The 16,571-nt window shown below is 32.8% G+C and overlaps 3 protein-coding genes across 4 annotated transcripts in view; 2 read left to right on the forward strand and 1 right to left on the reverse strand.

The window, feature by feature from the left end:
* Positions 1-16,571, reverse strand: part of LOC111061043 (semaphorin-1A) — a 530,166-nt gene that overhangs the window by 210,509 nt on the left and 303,086 nt on the right. The window lies entirely within an intron of this gene.
* Positions 1-16,571, forward strand: part of LOC111060595 (fizzy-related protein homolog) — a 92,042-nt gene that overhangs the window by 832 nt on the left and 74,639 nt on the right. The window lies entirely within an intron of this gene.
* LOC111048336 (fizzy-related protein homolog) overlaps positions 1-16,571 on the forward strand; it is a 34,513-nt gene that overhangs the window by 823 nt on the left and 17,119 nt on the right. The window contains 2 exon segments of the mRNA XM_039422107.1: positions 10,381-10,749; positions 14,821-14,973. Of these exon segments, the coding sequence (XP_039278041.1) occupies positions 10,381-10,749; positions 14,821-14,973 (522 nt within the window).

A 16,571-nucleotide genomic window follows, 5' to 3' on the forward strand; every position in this document is an offset into this window, starting at 1 on the left:
ATCTATATTAAATAACACAAATCTTTAAAAAACATGTATCAACAAATAAAAACTCATATAAGATAAATTGACATTATTATTCGACAGTCAAATAATCTTAATTAGATTACTGTAGCATCTAGTTCTAGTCTCAAACTACCTCATAATAACCTTTTTTATCAGAATTGTAGCCTATATCATGATTTATTCCTCATTTTTATTTTAAAATAGTCCTATTCTCCATGTTATACAGATCAAAGTTAGCCGCCCTGTAGATGTTAAACTTTTCAGAACTGATAAGCTATCATTGCTTCAATCATGAGATCGCCTTAGTTCACCTGAAATTGAGACATCCAGAATTACAAGATAACAAACCGATAGTAACTTAATGCATTTTTTGTTGCTTGGTATTAATAAAATTGTTCTTGAAATAAGACCAAATAAGTACGGTAGCTTACTGTTTTCTTTGAAGTTACAGAAGAAGTATTGTGTTGCTAAAATTAGTAATTAATTAAAACAAAATTCCAATCTATATTCCTTCAAAACCTCTGATTTCTGCTGACTAAAGCTTTATTCCCCCATCAGTGTACGTGTCTGGCACAGTGAATATATTATTCCCATACTTTCTAATGGGACTATTTTTACCCATCCCGGCCGATCGAGTATTAATACTCCATTAGAACTCAAAGGAATAATATTTTCACTCTACCGGAGACGTACACTGATAATGACATTTGGGAACCCGCCTTTATGAAACTGTTAATATTTATAACAAAGAAAATGGCTAGTGAAAAATCTATGAATGATGCTTTACAAAAATAAATAACTTATTATTTATGGTTTTAATTTCCATTCACTTAATCAAACATGGTGAACCCACATTATATGCAAGCTCTAAAGCAACTGTAAAATTATGTTAGAGTAGATAACAGAGCCTAATCTTATCATTAAAAAGATAGTTTATTAAAGATGGTTAAAGATAGCCAATTTGATAAACCTTGGATAAACCATCAATTGTTTATTTTTAAAAGTAAAATATTTTCGATCCATGCCTTGACAACATAACCTCCTCAGTAAACATAATTAATAATACTCAAATTCTCGATTAATAAACATAATTAATAATCCAAGCTCCAATCAATATTTAATAAATCTTACATTCCTGCTATAAACTTTATAAAGTAAACATACTCAAATTTTCTATTAATAAACATAATTAATAATCCAAACTCCAATCAATATTTAATAAATCTTACATTCCTGCTATAAACTTTATAAATCTTGACAATTATATAAATTTATTAATTTTCTATGAACCTGATAAGGCATTAATGAACAAAACCAGACAATGATGACATATCCCCCACGTAACTACAACCTTTTGAAATCATGCAATTTGACCGATATTCGTGGTTAACCATTTAATAAATCTTACATTCCTGCTATAAACTCAATAAATCTTGACAATTATATAATTAATTTATTAATTTTCTATGAACCTGATAAAAGGCATTAATGAACAAAACTAGTTAATGATGTCATATCCCCCACGTAACTACAACCTTTTGAAATCATGCAATTTGACCGATATTCGTGGTTAACCACTGATAAAGGAATCTATCAGTCTTCCCTGTAAACCCTTTAACTGTTTATCAAACACTAGGCTCAACGTCACAACTAATTAGGTTTAATCGCTAGCGGACGGACTCATAATATTTTACTTTAATGAGAAGAGCACTACTATTGTAACGGTAACTCTTGTGGCGTCATCATTATAATCAGCATCATCATCATCATCACTGAAATGCAGTGATGTTACATAACTGTACTTGGCTACTCTATATTATATACCGTGCGCAATATATGTATACCAATATAACCAATATAACATATGTATATATGTAACCAATATAACAGACCATTTCAGTATTTCTTTACATTTGAACGAAGTTAATGATAAGGAAACGAAACACGGTGAGCCATGGACTAGAGTCAAAATAGATTTTGATGGTCTTATGAAGGACTTACAGGGAGAAAACTGGGAAGATATATACAGAGCCGATGATATTGATATTATGGTGAATCTTTTAGTTGACAAATTAAACTCTTTAACACAAAATAGAACAAAAACAATTCGCATGAGTAAAGATAAAAGACCTCTTAAAAAATGGATTACACCCGGTTTAGTAAACTGTATACGTGTTAGAGACAAAATGCATAAAATTATTAGAAAGCAACCAAATAATATCCAACTAAATAATAAATATAAGTCATATCGAAATATTCTAAATAATTTGATAAAACAAGCAAAAATCAATTACTTTAACAGAAAATTTGACGAATACAAAAATGATTCCAAGAAAACCTGGGAATGTATAACGAACTTTTAGATACTAAAAAGAATACCAAAACAATCAATCTGGATGCCGAAGTACTCAATAAATACTTTGCCGATGTAGGAAAAACTTTCGCTGGGAAAATTTCTGATGATATAAATAATTTACCTATACCTAAATCCCAAAACAACTCATGTGAGAGAAGTATCTTTCTCCGCCCCACAAACACAATAGAGATACAAAAGATAATTGATAAATTGAAAAACAAAGCAACACCTGGAGCCGATAATTTCTCAGGATCATATCTAAAACGAATATCAAGTTTTATTACCGAACCCCTGGAATTTATATTCAATAAATGTTTGAGCAATGGATACTTTCCTAGTAAATTTAAAGAAGCAAAAATTATTCCTATACCTAAAACCGGCGATCCAAAAAAACCTGAAAATTACAGACCAATCAGCCTACTAAGTAATTTATCCAAAATTCTAGAAAAGATTCTAAAATTGAGGTTAATGAGTTTTCTTGATAAGGAGAATATAATTAATGATAACCAATATGGTTTCTAAGCCAAAAAGTCTACTAAAGATGCAGTAATTCACCTTAATAAAATTGTGTGCAACAACTTCAATAAAAATAAAAAAACTTTAGCTGTCTTTATGGACTTATCTAAGGCTTTTGACACTATCCCACACAAATTACTACTAGATAAGCTGAATAAATCTGGAATTAGAGGGTCCGTAAACAATTTATTTGCAAGCTACTTATCAAATAGGAAACAATATCTAACTTTAAATAGCCGAACTGACATTAAATTCACATCCGATTTTGGACTGCCTCAAGGATCAGTTCTATCACCGATTTTATTTCTAATCTATGTTAATGATATGCTCAACCTAAACCTTGGAAATTGTACTACATTGTCATTTGCTGATGATACAACACTCATTTTTAGTGGGAGTAGCTGGGAGGAAACGTTCAGTAACGCGAACAATAATTTAAAAATAGTTCAGAAATGGCTTAAGGATCATGTTCTCACCCTCAATACTGAAAAAACAAAATACATAACCTTTTCACCTAATATTACCGGACAACCACCAATAACTATGAATTTGAATATGAATGCAAACTGTATAAACATGGTAAATGAGGGACAGGAGATAAAAACACTGGAAAGAGTACAAACTATGAAATACTTAGGAATAGTAGTTGACCAGCACCTTAAGTGGAACAAACACATAGAATATTTATGCTTGAAGTTAAAGTATTTGATCCATATCTTCTACAAAATAAATAGAATAAGAAATATAGATATCACTAGGAAAATTTATTTCGCATATGCACATTCATTATTCCAATATATTATAGAGGTGTGGGGTGCTGCTTTCGATTCTCATGTAAAAAAGCTTTTTATCTTACAAAAGCACATGATTAGAGCGGCCCTGGGAAGACCTCGAATTTACTCAAGTAGAGAAATTTTCCTAGAATTAAAGGTTCCAACTCTAAGACAGACTTACATTAAAAGTGTAATTCTGTACTTGAATAAACATAACCATTTATTTACCACTCACACAACTCCCTACAAAATTCGAGCAAATAACACAAATAGATTTAATATACACTTCACAAAACTCACTATATGCAGACATCAACTTCCGTACTATTGTAATTACTTAATCAACAAAATACCAATAGGCTTTGTTTACAGAAATATAACCAAATCATTACTCTCAGATATACAGATTTGGGTTGATAGGAACATTTTCTTTAGGCTGACTTAGACCTGCAAACTAAGTTTTGTTTCAGTTGGACGACCGTTACCATGTCTCTGATTTTGCTTTTTTGTCATATTCATAATGATCGAATAGCTTGGATCTTCATCATCTCTTTTCTTGCCTTTCTCAGTACCGAGAAATCTTTTGTCACTATTTATTTCCATCTAACAATCTTTCACATCTGCATCTATTGCTGATTTTCCCCTTTTCATTTTTCTTCTTTCGTTCGCCTTTTCTTTTAATCTATTAAGCGTTAGCCTACATGAAAAGTTATAGTTTTCTTTCTCTTCAATATCTTTCTTCTCTGGCCTTGCTTACTGATAGGATTTTTCTTTCGTATTATTATTATTATCTTTCATATATATAAATAGATATATTATACGTATTATTATTTTATTTTAGGCTACTTCTTGTACTGTTACTCATTCCCCACACACAGATCCGTCTATGTGGGGAAAATATTCACAAATCTGTTTTTAGATATGTTGTCTATGTATCTTGTGCTTTGTATTGTGAATTGAAAATTGAATAAAAAAAAAAAAAAAAAAAAAAATCTTGAATACCTATTGTATGGGTAACTAAGTTGAAATCTCTATTCTCCGAATTCCTCCTAAGCATATATGTATATAGTTGAGATAATAATCAATATATAACGTGTAATATGTACTGGTCATATCATAAAAACCTATATTCCAATTCCCAATTCATTTGTAATGTGATGGATTTACCGTTCTATCAGCGCTCACAAGTTTACGATAAATGCAGCGATATATTGAGTAGCCGAAAGTACAATTCATTTCTATGATAATTTAAGAACAATTAATTATGAAAATTAACAGCGTATTTGATGAGAAAAAATTGTTTCTGGATGAATTATGAATTTAGTAAACTATTAATAGCTTCAATATTTAATCATCTGTTGAGCTTTTTGAGCAGAGTTGTTGAGTAAACATTGTTTGTCACAATGTTATTGTGTTACAAAATTGTTGGGAATAATTGAATAAATAAATTGAGTTATTAAATACCTAGATAATCCGAATAAAAATAATAGTCATCATAAATCGGAGCAGTACTCCTGAAAACTTGTAAACGTCTTCCCCTTCTCTCTCTTTCTACTGTGCTGTCGAAAAATAACTCCGCTTTAGCATCCGTTTTTGAACTAGTCTAATTAGACTGTAGTGTAGTTGAAAATAGTTAAAAACTGATTATTACTTGCAGTTTGTCATGGATAGTGAAATAAATGAGTCCGCTGTATCAGTTTTAAGACATTTTTATAATTAAAGGTGATGGTTTCTTGATTCATTCCGAGCTGCGATGTATTGACACACTTTTTTCTATGTTTTTCACACGACATGCAGTCAAATATTTAAGTAAATAATCAAAATCTTTCACTTACTGACTAGTACCATAGAGAAACAATAGCGTAAGTAGATATTCCATGGTATAGGGAATTTATGTCGCAACTTTTACTGTTATCTCAAGCCGATTATTGTCAATTTTCACTGTTTTGTTGGAGTGATAGTGTATGAACGGTACAATTTGAGAGACTACCAGCGTCACACAGCTGCATAGGAAAGAATTATGTGAACTATCGGCTTGGGATAACAGTAAAAGTTGCGACATAAACGCCCTATACCATGGGATATCTACTTACGCTATTGTTTCTCTATGCTAGTACTTTTGACCGTCTCGCGATCATTCTCAACAGTCATTTTCAACATTGTTAAAAATGATCGAGAGACGGTCGAAAGTACTACAGTCAGTAAGTAAAATATTTTGATTATTTACTTGAATATTTGACTGCATGTCGTGTGAAAAACATAGAAAAAAGTGTATTTTATAATTATTTTTGAGAGCTAATGTTTATGTATGTTTATTTGGGTCATTTTAAATTTGATAAAAAACTTGCTGTATAAAAATATCCTCATATTAATTTGTATAAAGAGTCACCAACCTTTCCTCTGATTAGACTCTAAAATTTGGCGTATTATTTAATGAATCATTTCTTATCATTGTTTGATCAGTAATTCCAGAGTCACTCTATGTGATTTGAAAGAGGAAATAACGTTTATAAGTTCAATAAACGTGCAATAGCTTACCAGTGAATCACTTTTGTCAACTTGGAACTTCGATAAGGAAGTGACTTGATGAGTAGAGGTTTTCGTATCTTTTCACAGAATGCATTGAATTTTGAATATGCCATTAACTGTTTCCTGAATATCCCTTGAACCCAAATAATGATTCATTCTATTCAACAGTTAAGCTACTCATTGTCTATTCACTGAATCCACTCCATTTCGAATTTATGCTACTCATATGGTGGAAGGGGAATTCTATGAAAATTACTTGTATAGAAATGGTTTATTACTGATGGTAAACAGAGTTAAAAGCAACATTTTGTTCGGGTTTTACCTAATGACTCTAAATCATGAATATTTTCACAATATGATCCTGATTATCTATCCCAGGAAACAATAGTAGAAAATGTTCGACCAACTTAGTAGGCCTATACAAATTATATAGCTTATTAATGATGAGAAATATTACATAAAAGCAACATTTTATTCAGGTTTTACCTAATGGCTAAATCATAAATATTTTCATAATATTTTTCGGGGAGTCCGATCTCACTAGGCATCAAACCTGCATCCATGTAGAAATTAATCTGAAAAACAAACCAATTCATTCTGAATCTGTTCCTCGATCATATTTCCAAACAATTTGAGAAATTTTTCGGCCTCGTGCCTTATGCCGTCTAGTCATCATCATTATATTTATCTCCAGTCAACTTGGATGAATAATCATATTGTTTTATTTTCAATAGAATTTGCAAATCTATTTTGTCTAAACGTTGATACTTTTAGCTGAGTAGCCAATATTACAATGTCATGATTGTTCTTTATCTTTAGTATATTCGCGATTAGAATTAAACCATCTCAATTATTGAATGATGAATTATGATTTTGTTCAGGTTTTATCATCAAATGAAACAGTATATCACTGCCCATTCACTACATATTTCATTTATAATCTGGTTTGATGAGAGACTGACTGATAAACTTATCATACTTTCAAAATCTTTGTAAAGTAATTGAAATATTATCTTCCTTTTATTAGTATATTTGTAAAGTAATGGAAACATTATCTTCCTTTTATTAGTATATTTTTGTGAGCGAGAGGCATAAGTAAGAGAGGGAGATTAGATTAGAGTTCTTTATTTATTAAAAAATAAATTAACTTTTATAACTACAAGTTTTTATATTGTTTTTATTAATTTGTACAAAATTAGCCCATATAAGTGAAGTATTTTTCTTTATTTATGTATGTTACAATATTTACTGGTTTATACACTAATTTACATTAAATGACGGTAATGCTAATTATTCAACGAATTTTACAAAGTATAAAAAATTAATCAATGAAAATAAAGATTGAATGCAATTAGAATAACGATAATATTATATTGTGATGTAACTTCATAAATCGGCTGTGTTTTAACAAATAATTGTCGATTCTCTGAATAGGATATAAAATTATATCCTTCCCATCAGCACACGACCGAGAGAGAGAGAGAAGAGAGACTTGAAACTTTATTGATCAATAATTGATTGGCTTGTTTTTAATTATCAATTATTGTAGGGTTGTAGCCTATGGTAGCATGATTACAACAATATTAATAATTATTCTGCAAATCAATTTCAATCACATTGCATTATTCTATTACTTATGATAACAGCGAGTGATATTGTATAATATCAGTATTACTTTAGAGAGAGAGAGATTGATTGATTGCTTTTATTAAGAGTGGAGTTACGACTCAGGTCATCTCTACCACACAAACCTTCTTAATTTTTCTTACAAATAAATACTTTGAAAAATCAAGATTCTAAAAATCAAAAATATTGATAAGAAAATGAAAACCTCAAATGAATAACTAGCTAATACAAAATAAGTTTTTCAAAGATAAAATATATCCTAGATAAACATATCAGAGAGAGAGATTAGATAAGAATTTTTTATTCATGTATGTTGCAATATATACTGGCTTATACACTAATTTACATTAAATGACAGTAAAGAAAGCCATGTTAATCAGAATGAAGATTGAATGTAATTCGAATAAAGATTGAGACGTTACTCTTTTTTGAAACTTATTATTTTTTATTGCCAATATATTATTACAATTGGATTCAGGACATCAAATATAGACTGCAGCGTTTTGCAATCAAATTCAAGTATAATTTTATATAAATTTAAACCAGTTGTTTATTTAATCCAATATCGATATTAATCGATACACAATATTGATATTACCATTGATACATCAATATCGATATATTATTACTGACATTGCGATACAATCAACAAACTGTAACATTGCACGATAGAATAATACTGTAATATAACCACATGAATCGGCGATGTTTCAACAAATATTGTCGACTCTCTGAAAAGAATATAAAATAATATCCTTCCCATTAACACACGACCGGGAAAGAGATTGATTGATTGATTCGCTGCCTTTATTAAAAACCTAGGAGGGCGAAGTTAGGACGCAGCCGGTCCTCTCTAACACTTAACCCTCATGAGAGAGAGACAAGACCGTCTTATCGCACTGATTGAGATAAGCGTCTTGTTATCAGTACTCCCGTTCGAACGGTGTCAGCTTGAGACCAGTTATGCTAACAGGCAGTTGAGCTCAAAAATCACTCCCACTGGATCAGAAGCCACAAGAAACTGTAAACTGCATCATCTCTTTCATCAGCCAGGCACAAGCCAGAGCTCATGTGGGCATCATTCTCAGCAGAAAAAATTGATAGCACTATTCATTCTTTTTTCCACTAAGTAGCTCCTCAGGCTTCTTTTAAAGCCTGTTGCTCATTTCCCAGTCATTCATTATACGAAAAATATGCTGTGTCCCACGAAAGTAACAACCGACAACCATAGATTCTACATCAAACATATGGGCAACAAAAAACGTCCAGTAAATGTTTCTTACATCGACCTTAGGTTTCAAGATATACCGGGTGATTCAAAATGGACTTTACAACTTTGAAAATTCTTATAAATCTTATTAAACAAGGTACAGAGCTTCTTTTAAACAACACCAAAACCAGCTCTGTACCTTGTTTAATAATATATAAATATGAATTTTCAAAGTTGTAAAGTCCTTTTTGAATCCCCCGGTATATAGATTTTTCGATATTTTTGAAAAACGTCAATAACTAGAAAACTATCAGTCAAAATCTGATTCTAAGGATATGGTTGGAAAGAGGAGGAAATTTCCAATAACTTTTTTATACTTTTTTCCTTTGTTTGACGTTTTTGAACTTTTTATGAGCGCTCAAAGTTGGAAAAAGAACATTCGTCGAGTTCTAAGGCAAATTTCAAACAGTTTGAATGAACGCTCAAAAATAATTCAAAACGTCAAAGGAACAATTTATATAAATCGTATTGGATTCTTTTCCTCTTTTCAACCCTCGTTGCAAATTTAATGAAGGATCTATGGTCCTCGGCTGTTAGTAGACATTTTGTTGGACATCCTTGATCAAGAGATTGAATTCTGTGTAGCCTATCAATAAATTGATGTATCAAATATTAATCAAAACAATATAACAACTTTTAGTACCCTTTATTATTTAAAATATTTCAACGACTAGTTCTGACCATTGGTCATTTTCATGTTCTTGAAAGTTTTTTGATAAAGGGTACTACAAGTTTTTATATTGTTTTTTCTCTATATATAAAAATGAATGTCTGTTTGTGTGTTTGTTAGTTTGTTTGTTCCCTACAGACTCGAAAACTACTTGGCAGAACGGCATGAAACTTTGGGTGTGAATATTGGGGATGGTTTCTGACCAGAAATTTGAATAGGGGGGCTAATAATAATAATTATATATTAATCCATTTTACAGACTTATGTTTTCGAAATTGTCGGCCGAGCGGCTAACGTAGAACGGGAAGATCATCATGATTCAAGATCATGTTGTGATAATATGATTTAGCATCTAAACTTACCAGCTGTAATAAACACGTCACTCTGTGATAAAATTGTTTACTGGTATTAAAACGTTTGTTTTTCAAGGACATAGGAAGTCCGTATTGAGATGTAAATGAAAATATTAATTGTAAATAAATAAATTTCATGATTCACCCAATAAAGTCAAGTGTGACATAAGATACGTTGACTTTTTGGTGGTAAACTAGTTAATTGAATAAAGTAGCCCATATAAGTGAAGTGATTTTATCAAATAAACTATATATACAAATTATTGATTGATTGATTGCAGATGGACCGCCTATCGATGGACGTAGAGGAATGCGAAATGAACCCAATGTATGCGAAACGCCTCATCAAACAGACGGCCGCCTACTACATGCGTTCGGTCAAGATTCGCCCCACTATGACGTCACCGACCACAGAGTACGAAGCGGTCAGCAACAAACGGCCGCTACCGGCAGACCTATCCGACACTCTGTGTGACATGGACATTGAGAACGTGGAGAATGTAGCGCAGAATTTGACGCCTGCGCCGTCGCCCGTCAAGAAGGACTCGGTGGAGCGCTGGCTCATGGACTGTAATGCGGAGAAGGGGGTCGCCGAGGAGAGTGAGAAAGTGAACAGTCAGCAGGTGGCCAGTAGTGCTGCGTCACAAGCGGTCAGTTCTTTTTTTTTATAAACATCTTTCTGTGTTGTTGTGTTGGTATCCATATTGGATGAAAACTACTTGACATTGTCAAAACCACTGGGCTTATTTGTTGAAACAATTCAAAAACATAAAAAATCTGAATTTTTTAAAATAAATTAGTGGTTTTGATACTATCAAGCCGTTTTTAATTTTATGATAATGAGGTTAACCCTTTGGCTCAACTCACATTTATGCGAATCAGGTCGAGAAGATACTCGACTTTAGTGAGAGCATGTGTTTCCAAATGGTGACACTCAGACCAGTCGACTCTAGTCTCCGCGACCTCACGACTATGAGACTGAGTCGAGCGTCGACTCGACGTGTTGGTCGAGCCTCGATTTGAGTTGCATAGTACTATGCATTTTTAATGAAAGTGAGGTTATGTTTTATGAAAGTGATGTTTTATCATTTTATATAAGACAATAATACGAATTAGATAAGCCAATATCGTTGTTGGTTATCCATCTTGCTTTCACTATTATTCTTACAATCATATTTTAGTACTTACAAAATACTAAATACTAGTATAAGTTTAAAGTGAAAAAACACTCACATTCTTTGGTGTGGCCACACCAAAGAATGTGTTTTTTGAATGTGAGTGTTTTTTTTTTACTTTAAAAGTATACTAAAATACGATTGTAATCATAATAATTATTATAAAATTTGTTACATGGAAATTAGTGACGAATTAGATATTAACAAAGTATGGTTAGAAAATAGAGTTGCATGGAACTGAAGTAGTGACAATGAGTAAAAAAGTCGTAAGGTAGAGAGAGACTAGAGTATCCTCGACTGGAGTCGTACGATTCAAGTCCAGGGAGTGTGAGTTGAGCCTTACGCGACTCAAGTCGAGAAGAGACTGCGACTCTAGTCTCTTCTCGATGCAGCATGTGTTTTAAAATGGTGACACTCAGACCAGTCGATTTTCAAGTCTCCGCGACCTCACGACTGTGAGACTGAGTCGAGCGTCGACTCGACGTGTTGGTCGAGCCTCGATTTGAGTTGCATAGTACTATGCATTTTTAATGAAAGTGAGGTTATGTTTCATGAAAGTGATGTTTCATCATTTTATATAAGACATATATTCATAATATTTATCAAATTTGTTACATGCTAAGTAGTGACAAATTAGATCTTATATTATTAATAAAGTAAGGTTAGAAAATGGAGTAGCGTGGAACTGAAGTGGTGACAATGAGCAAGAAAGTCGTAAGGTGGAGAGACTGGAGTCGTACGATTTGAGTCGAGGTAGTGTCAGTTGAGCCTTTGAGTTAGTGAAGTGAAAAATAGAAAATATATAAAGGCCTGATTATTAGAAAATATAATTATATAATGGATTGATTGATAGCAAAAGCAGTGAATGAAAAGAACGTATTGTAATTATATTTTATAGAAAGTAACTAAAGATTTCCCTGGAAGACTTTAGTATAAAATTATTTAGTTATAAGATAAGTTATATTAACGAAAAATTTATGGGTGGTCTATTGAGTGACTAGTTTTAATATGATTGAAAAAATATACAGGGGTCTCACGAAAGTTGTAACAGCCGAAGACCATAGATTCTACATGAAATTTGCTTCAGCAAATGTCCAGTGAAATTTTCATATATCGACCTTAGTTTTCCAGATGTATCGATTTGTAGAATCTATAGTAGAATCTACTATCTAAATCAGAATTTGGAGATTCAATAGACAATTCCAACAGATTTCCCCACATCCAGACTGTCTTTGTAACTATATCTTCTTTGTTCATAAAGATACAGAATGGCCCTAATTCTATATTGAATTAAGTTAGCAACAGTTTTCGAGATGTATCGATTTGTCGATATTTTTGAAAGAGGTCAATAACTAGAAAACTATCAGTCAAAATCGAATTTTGAGGACATAGTTGGAAAATGAAAGAAATTTCCAATAAGATTCATATAATTTGTTCCTTTGAGGTTTTTATGAGCGCTCAATGTTGAAAAAAAACATCCGTCGAGTTCAAAGCCAAATTTCAAACAGTTTGAACGCTCATAAAAAGTTAAAAAAGGAACAAACTATAAATCTTATTGGAAATTTCTTTCTCTTTCCAACAATATCCTTAGAACCAGATTTTGAATGGTAGTTCTATAGTTAATGACGTTTTTCAAAAATATCGACAAATCGATACATCTCGAAAACTGTTGCTAACTTAATTCAATATAGAATTAGGGCCATTCTGTATCTTTATGAACAAAGCAGATATAGTTACAAAGACAGTCTGGATGTGGGGAAATCTGTTGGAATTGCCTATTGAATCTCCAATTTCTGATTTAGATAGTAGATATCATCTATATTGCACCATAGCATCAAGAGTCATACGGTAAACTTGATATAGGGGTACATTGTCAACGAAAATTGAATGATTGGTCGTAGAAATAGCTATGCATTGAAGTAGATGTGAGGAGTGATCTAATTTGATAAAAGTTGGACCTACGTATACACTATACTATTTACTACTATGCGGGCGCGCCATAACACAATATATATTTGTGTTACCGTGTATTGAGGCATATCTCGACCTCTTGGCTCTACTTCCTCACTATGCACACCTTAGACCAGTTATAGAATAGACACGCTGGGAAGTCTAGACTCTGAAGCCAACATGTACTGCCAGATCACCATATCGTGACGTCAGCATCGGATAGAACACTTTTCTGCAGAGTTTGTTTACATTGTTTTCTATCCGATGCTGACGTCACGATATGGTGATATGGCAGTAGATGTTGGCTTCATCGACTTTCAGTATGAATATACAATGGGCCGTGTCTATTCTATAACTGGTCTAAGGTGTGCATAGTGAGGGTGAAACCATGGTGGAGCGGTGAAGGCATTGTAATGGCGGTAGAGGAAGATAGGAGATCAGAGTTGCCGAATCTCTGCCTTGCCACTGCCTTCTATAGAGGATATCTGATACCGGTTTAACTGATGTAATATTAATTATTTATTATTGTTTGAATTAATCATTTGTATTTTATTCATCAATAAAATATATTCTTCAATTATTAAATTATAAATTTTCATAATTGAGATTGAATATTTTGTTAATTATATTTCTACATAGTTGAAAAACGATCTGGCAACGTTTCGGAGCTAGAAAAGGATAGCGATATCTGCTTTGTAGAATGATAGCAACACCAATCTTAATCAGATATTGTCATTATAACGTGGACCTCACTTTAAATAGTTCCAACATCCCCAATTCTTTATCTTTAGGTCCCTCTAGAATAGATTCTGAGATAACGATTAAGAGGGTTCGATATTTGACATTTGTTCATTAAAATTATTATCCAGTATTCCACTCATTGGATTAGTGCTGGTTGTCTGATTAGTCCATTCATGCTGGCTTTTTAATTCAGGGGCTCTGGTTCGAATTCCGGCCCGGGAAAGATACTCTGGTCACACCCGTGTTTCGGATGTACACGTTAAACTGTCGATCCCGGCTGCCTAAGAAACAGTTATAAGGTCATGTCAGAGGCCCTGAAATTGATCAGGTGGAACCTGAAATTTCTAAAATCAGACCTGAGCCAGCCAGGTCACTCGATATTATTATTATTATTATTATTATTATTTATTCCACTCATATTGTATTCTCAATGAAGTCTCAAAAAATGATGAAGATTTATAGTTATTCGAGTAAAGCCTAAATTATTAAAATATTAAGTAAGTGAGATTAGTACCTAAAATCTCAAGTAAAACCCAAGTAAATCGGGTGGCTCGTTGGAGTAAGTGATAACGCGCCGGTCTAATCATCAAGAGTACCCGAGTTCGAATCTCGACCGGGGCAAAAGTTTTTGACCACATAATAATCACATAGATACGGCCATCCCGTCTTTCGGAGGAAACGATAAGTCGTCGGTCCCGACTACCTAAAAAGTAGTCGTCATCTCTCATCATCATCATCATCCCTCTGACTCATTACCCACGCACAAGCCTAAGAGCTTATGTGGGTATCACCCTCATTATCATTATTATTAAGCCGTATATTATTTATTTGTTGATTGGATTTGTTTTGTTGCAGGACCAATTATCGATATCATCGAGATGTTTCGACTTTCCCCAGTCGACGATGTCGAAGCTAACAGCGAAATTGCCCCGCGAGCTTCCCGTCGCTGATCGCTACATTCCCGCGCGGGGAGGAGCCAGCTGGCAGACCAGGTTCTCACTCATACCGGTGAGTTAGATGGTCACCCATCCAACTACTCAACGCAATTTACGTTTCCAATATAAACAGGACTTACAATATGCTATTAAACAGATCTTAGGTAACTAGAAAATCAAGTTTTGCCGTTTGCAATTGGTCATTGAGTCAAACGAATCCCTTTAATGGCTGTCTTTCTATTCGTGTATTACAATCTAGAATGTTAGCTAATTCTGTGTTCTTGACCAGCATTCAATGAGTGTCCAGCAATCAAATTTCAGAATTGCGTATTATCACTATAGTCAGGTTCACGTTATAATGGTAGTGGAGAAAGATAGAGCAGTTTGCCGATTCTCTACCTTGCCACTCCTCTATAGAGGATTGCTGACACCGGTATATCTGATGTAATATTACTGTTCATTCTTTCTTAAAATAATCAATTATATTAATTATTCGCAAAGAAAATATTTTTCCAAATGATTAAATAATAAACTTTCATAATAGAGATTAAATATTTTGTCAATTATATTTCCACATTGTTATAAAACCATCTGACAACATTGCTGAACTAGAAAAGTATAGCTCTATCTGCTTTGTTGAATAATAGACAAGGATAGCAACACCAATATTCATAAAATACTGCCATTATAACGTGGACCTCACTATAGATTATTGATAGGCCTACAATATATTTTTCTTATTGTCCAATAAAAAATAATGATCGGACAATGTTATCTCACTTGTCTACTCTTGCAGCTAGTTAGAGTACTAGAGAAAAAAACATACTGATAATGCTTGGGAGGGTTTGAGTATCATATTCAGAAAAGGGAAACTAAATTAATGGTTCATCAGTTGGTGTTCATAGTAAATTATGGGTTATCATTAACCTTTAGATGACACTTCCTTCCTATCCTTTTCACCCTAATTAAGTCGAAGTTGAAAAATACATTACAGGATAAAAAGAGTTCAGGAATTCTTTCCTTCAGGCTTTTAGATAAGTCAAGATCAAAGGTCACCCCGCAAAGGATATGTGAGTTCACATAATGGATAATTTATTATTAAAATTTTCAAGTTTCCTTCAAACGAACTAATTATCAATGTGGACAGATAAAGCAAAACTGAAGTGCATGATAAAGACGGTGTCTATCGTAAAATTTGTTAGCTATCGTTCGGGAAATTTCCGAACTTATATTTTTTGTTCAATGATTCTGTTTTATTGGATAACTAGAATTAGATGTGTTTAGGTCAACTGTTGCTCGACATTTTTGATCGACTGTTGCCAGTTGAATGTATTTTTCAAAATTATCTCTCTGGGGCTAATTTTTGTTATCCTCGATATGAGATTAAGGTCCATATACACCATTTCTTTCAACGCTAATTTTAATTACGCTCAACGCTAATTTTAGTTTGAGTGAAAGTACAGCTATGGATATTCTAGTGAGAAACCATCTCTCAATTTTGTCCCCACTTTAGACGCTTCAATATTTCTATCACTGATTATAATAATATTATTTATTTCCCCTTAATACAAAATTGCAAGAACTATATTTCCTATTTGTAATACAAAGTGGTGCAGACGAAACGCATGTTTTCGAACCGATATTACTCGGCGTCGGGAGGGGGTATTGACC

The sequence above is a fragment of the Nilaparvata lugens genome, chromosome 2, assembly GCF_014356525.2.
Source record: "Nilaparvata lugens isolate BPH chromosome 2, ASM1435652v1, whole genome shotgun sequence".
Classification (NCBI taxonomy): domain Eukaryota; kingdom Metazoa; phylum Arthropoda; class Insecta; order Hemiptera; family Delphacidae; genus Nilaparvata; species Nilaparvata lugens.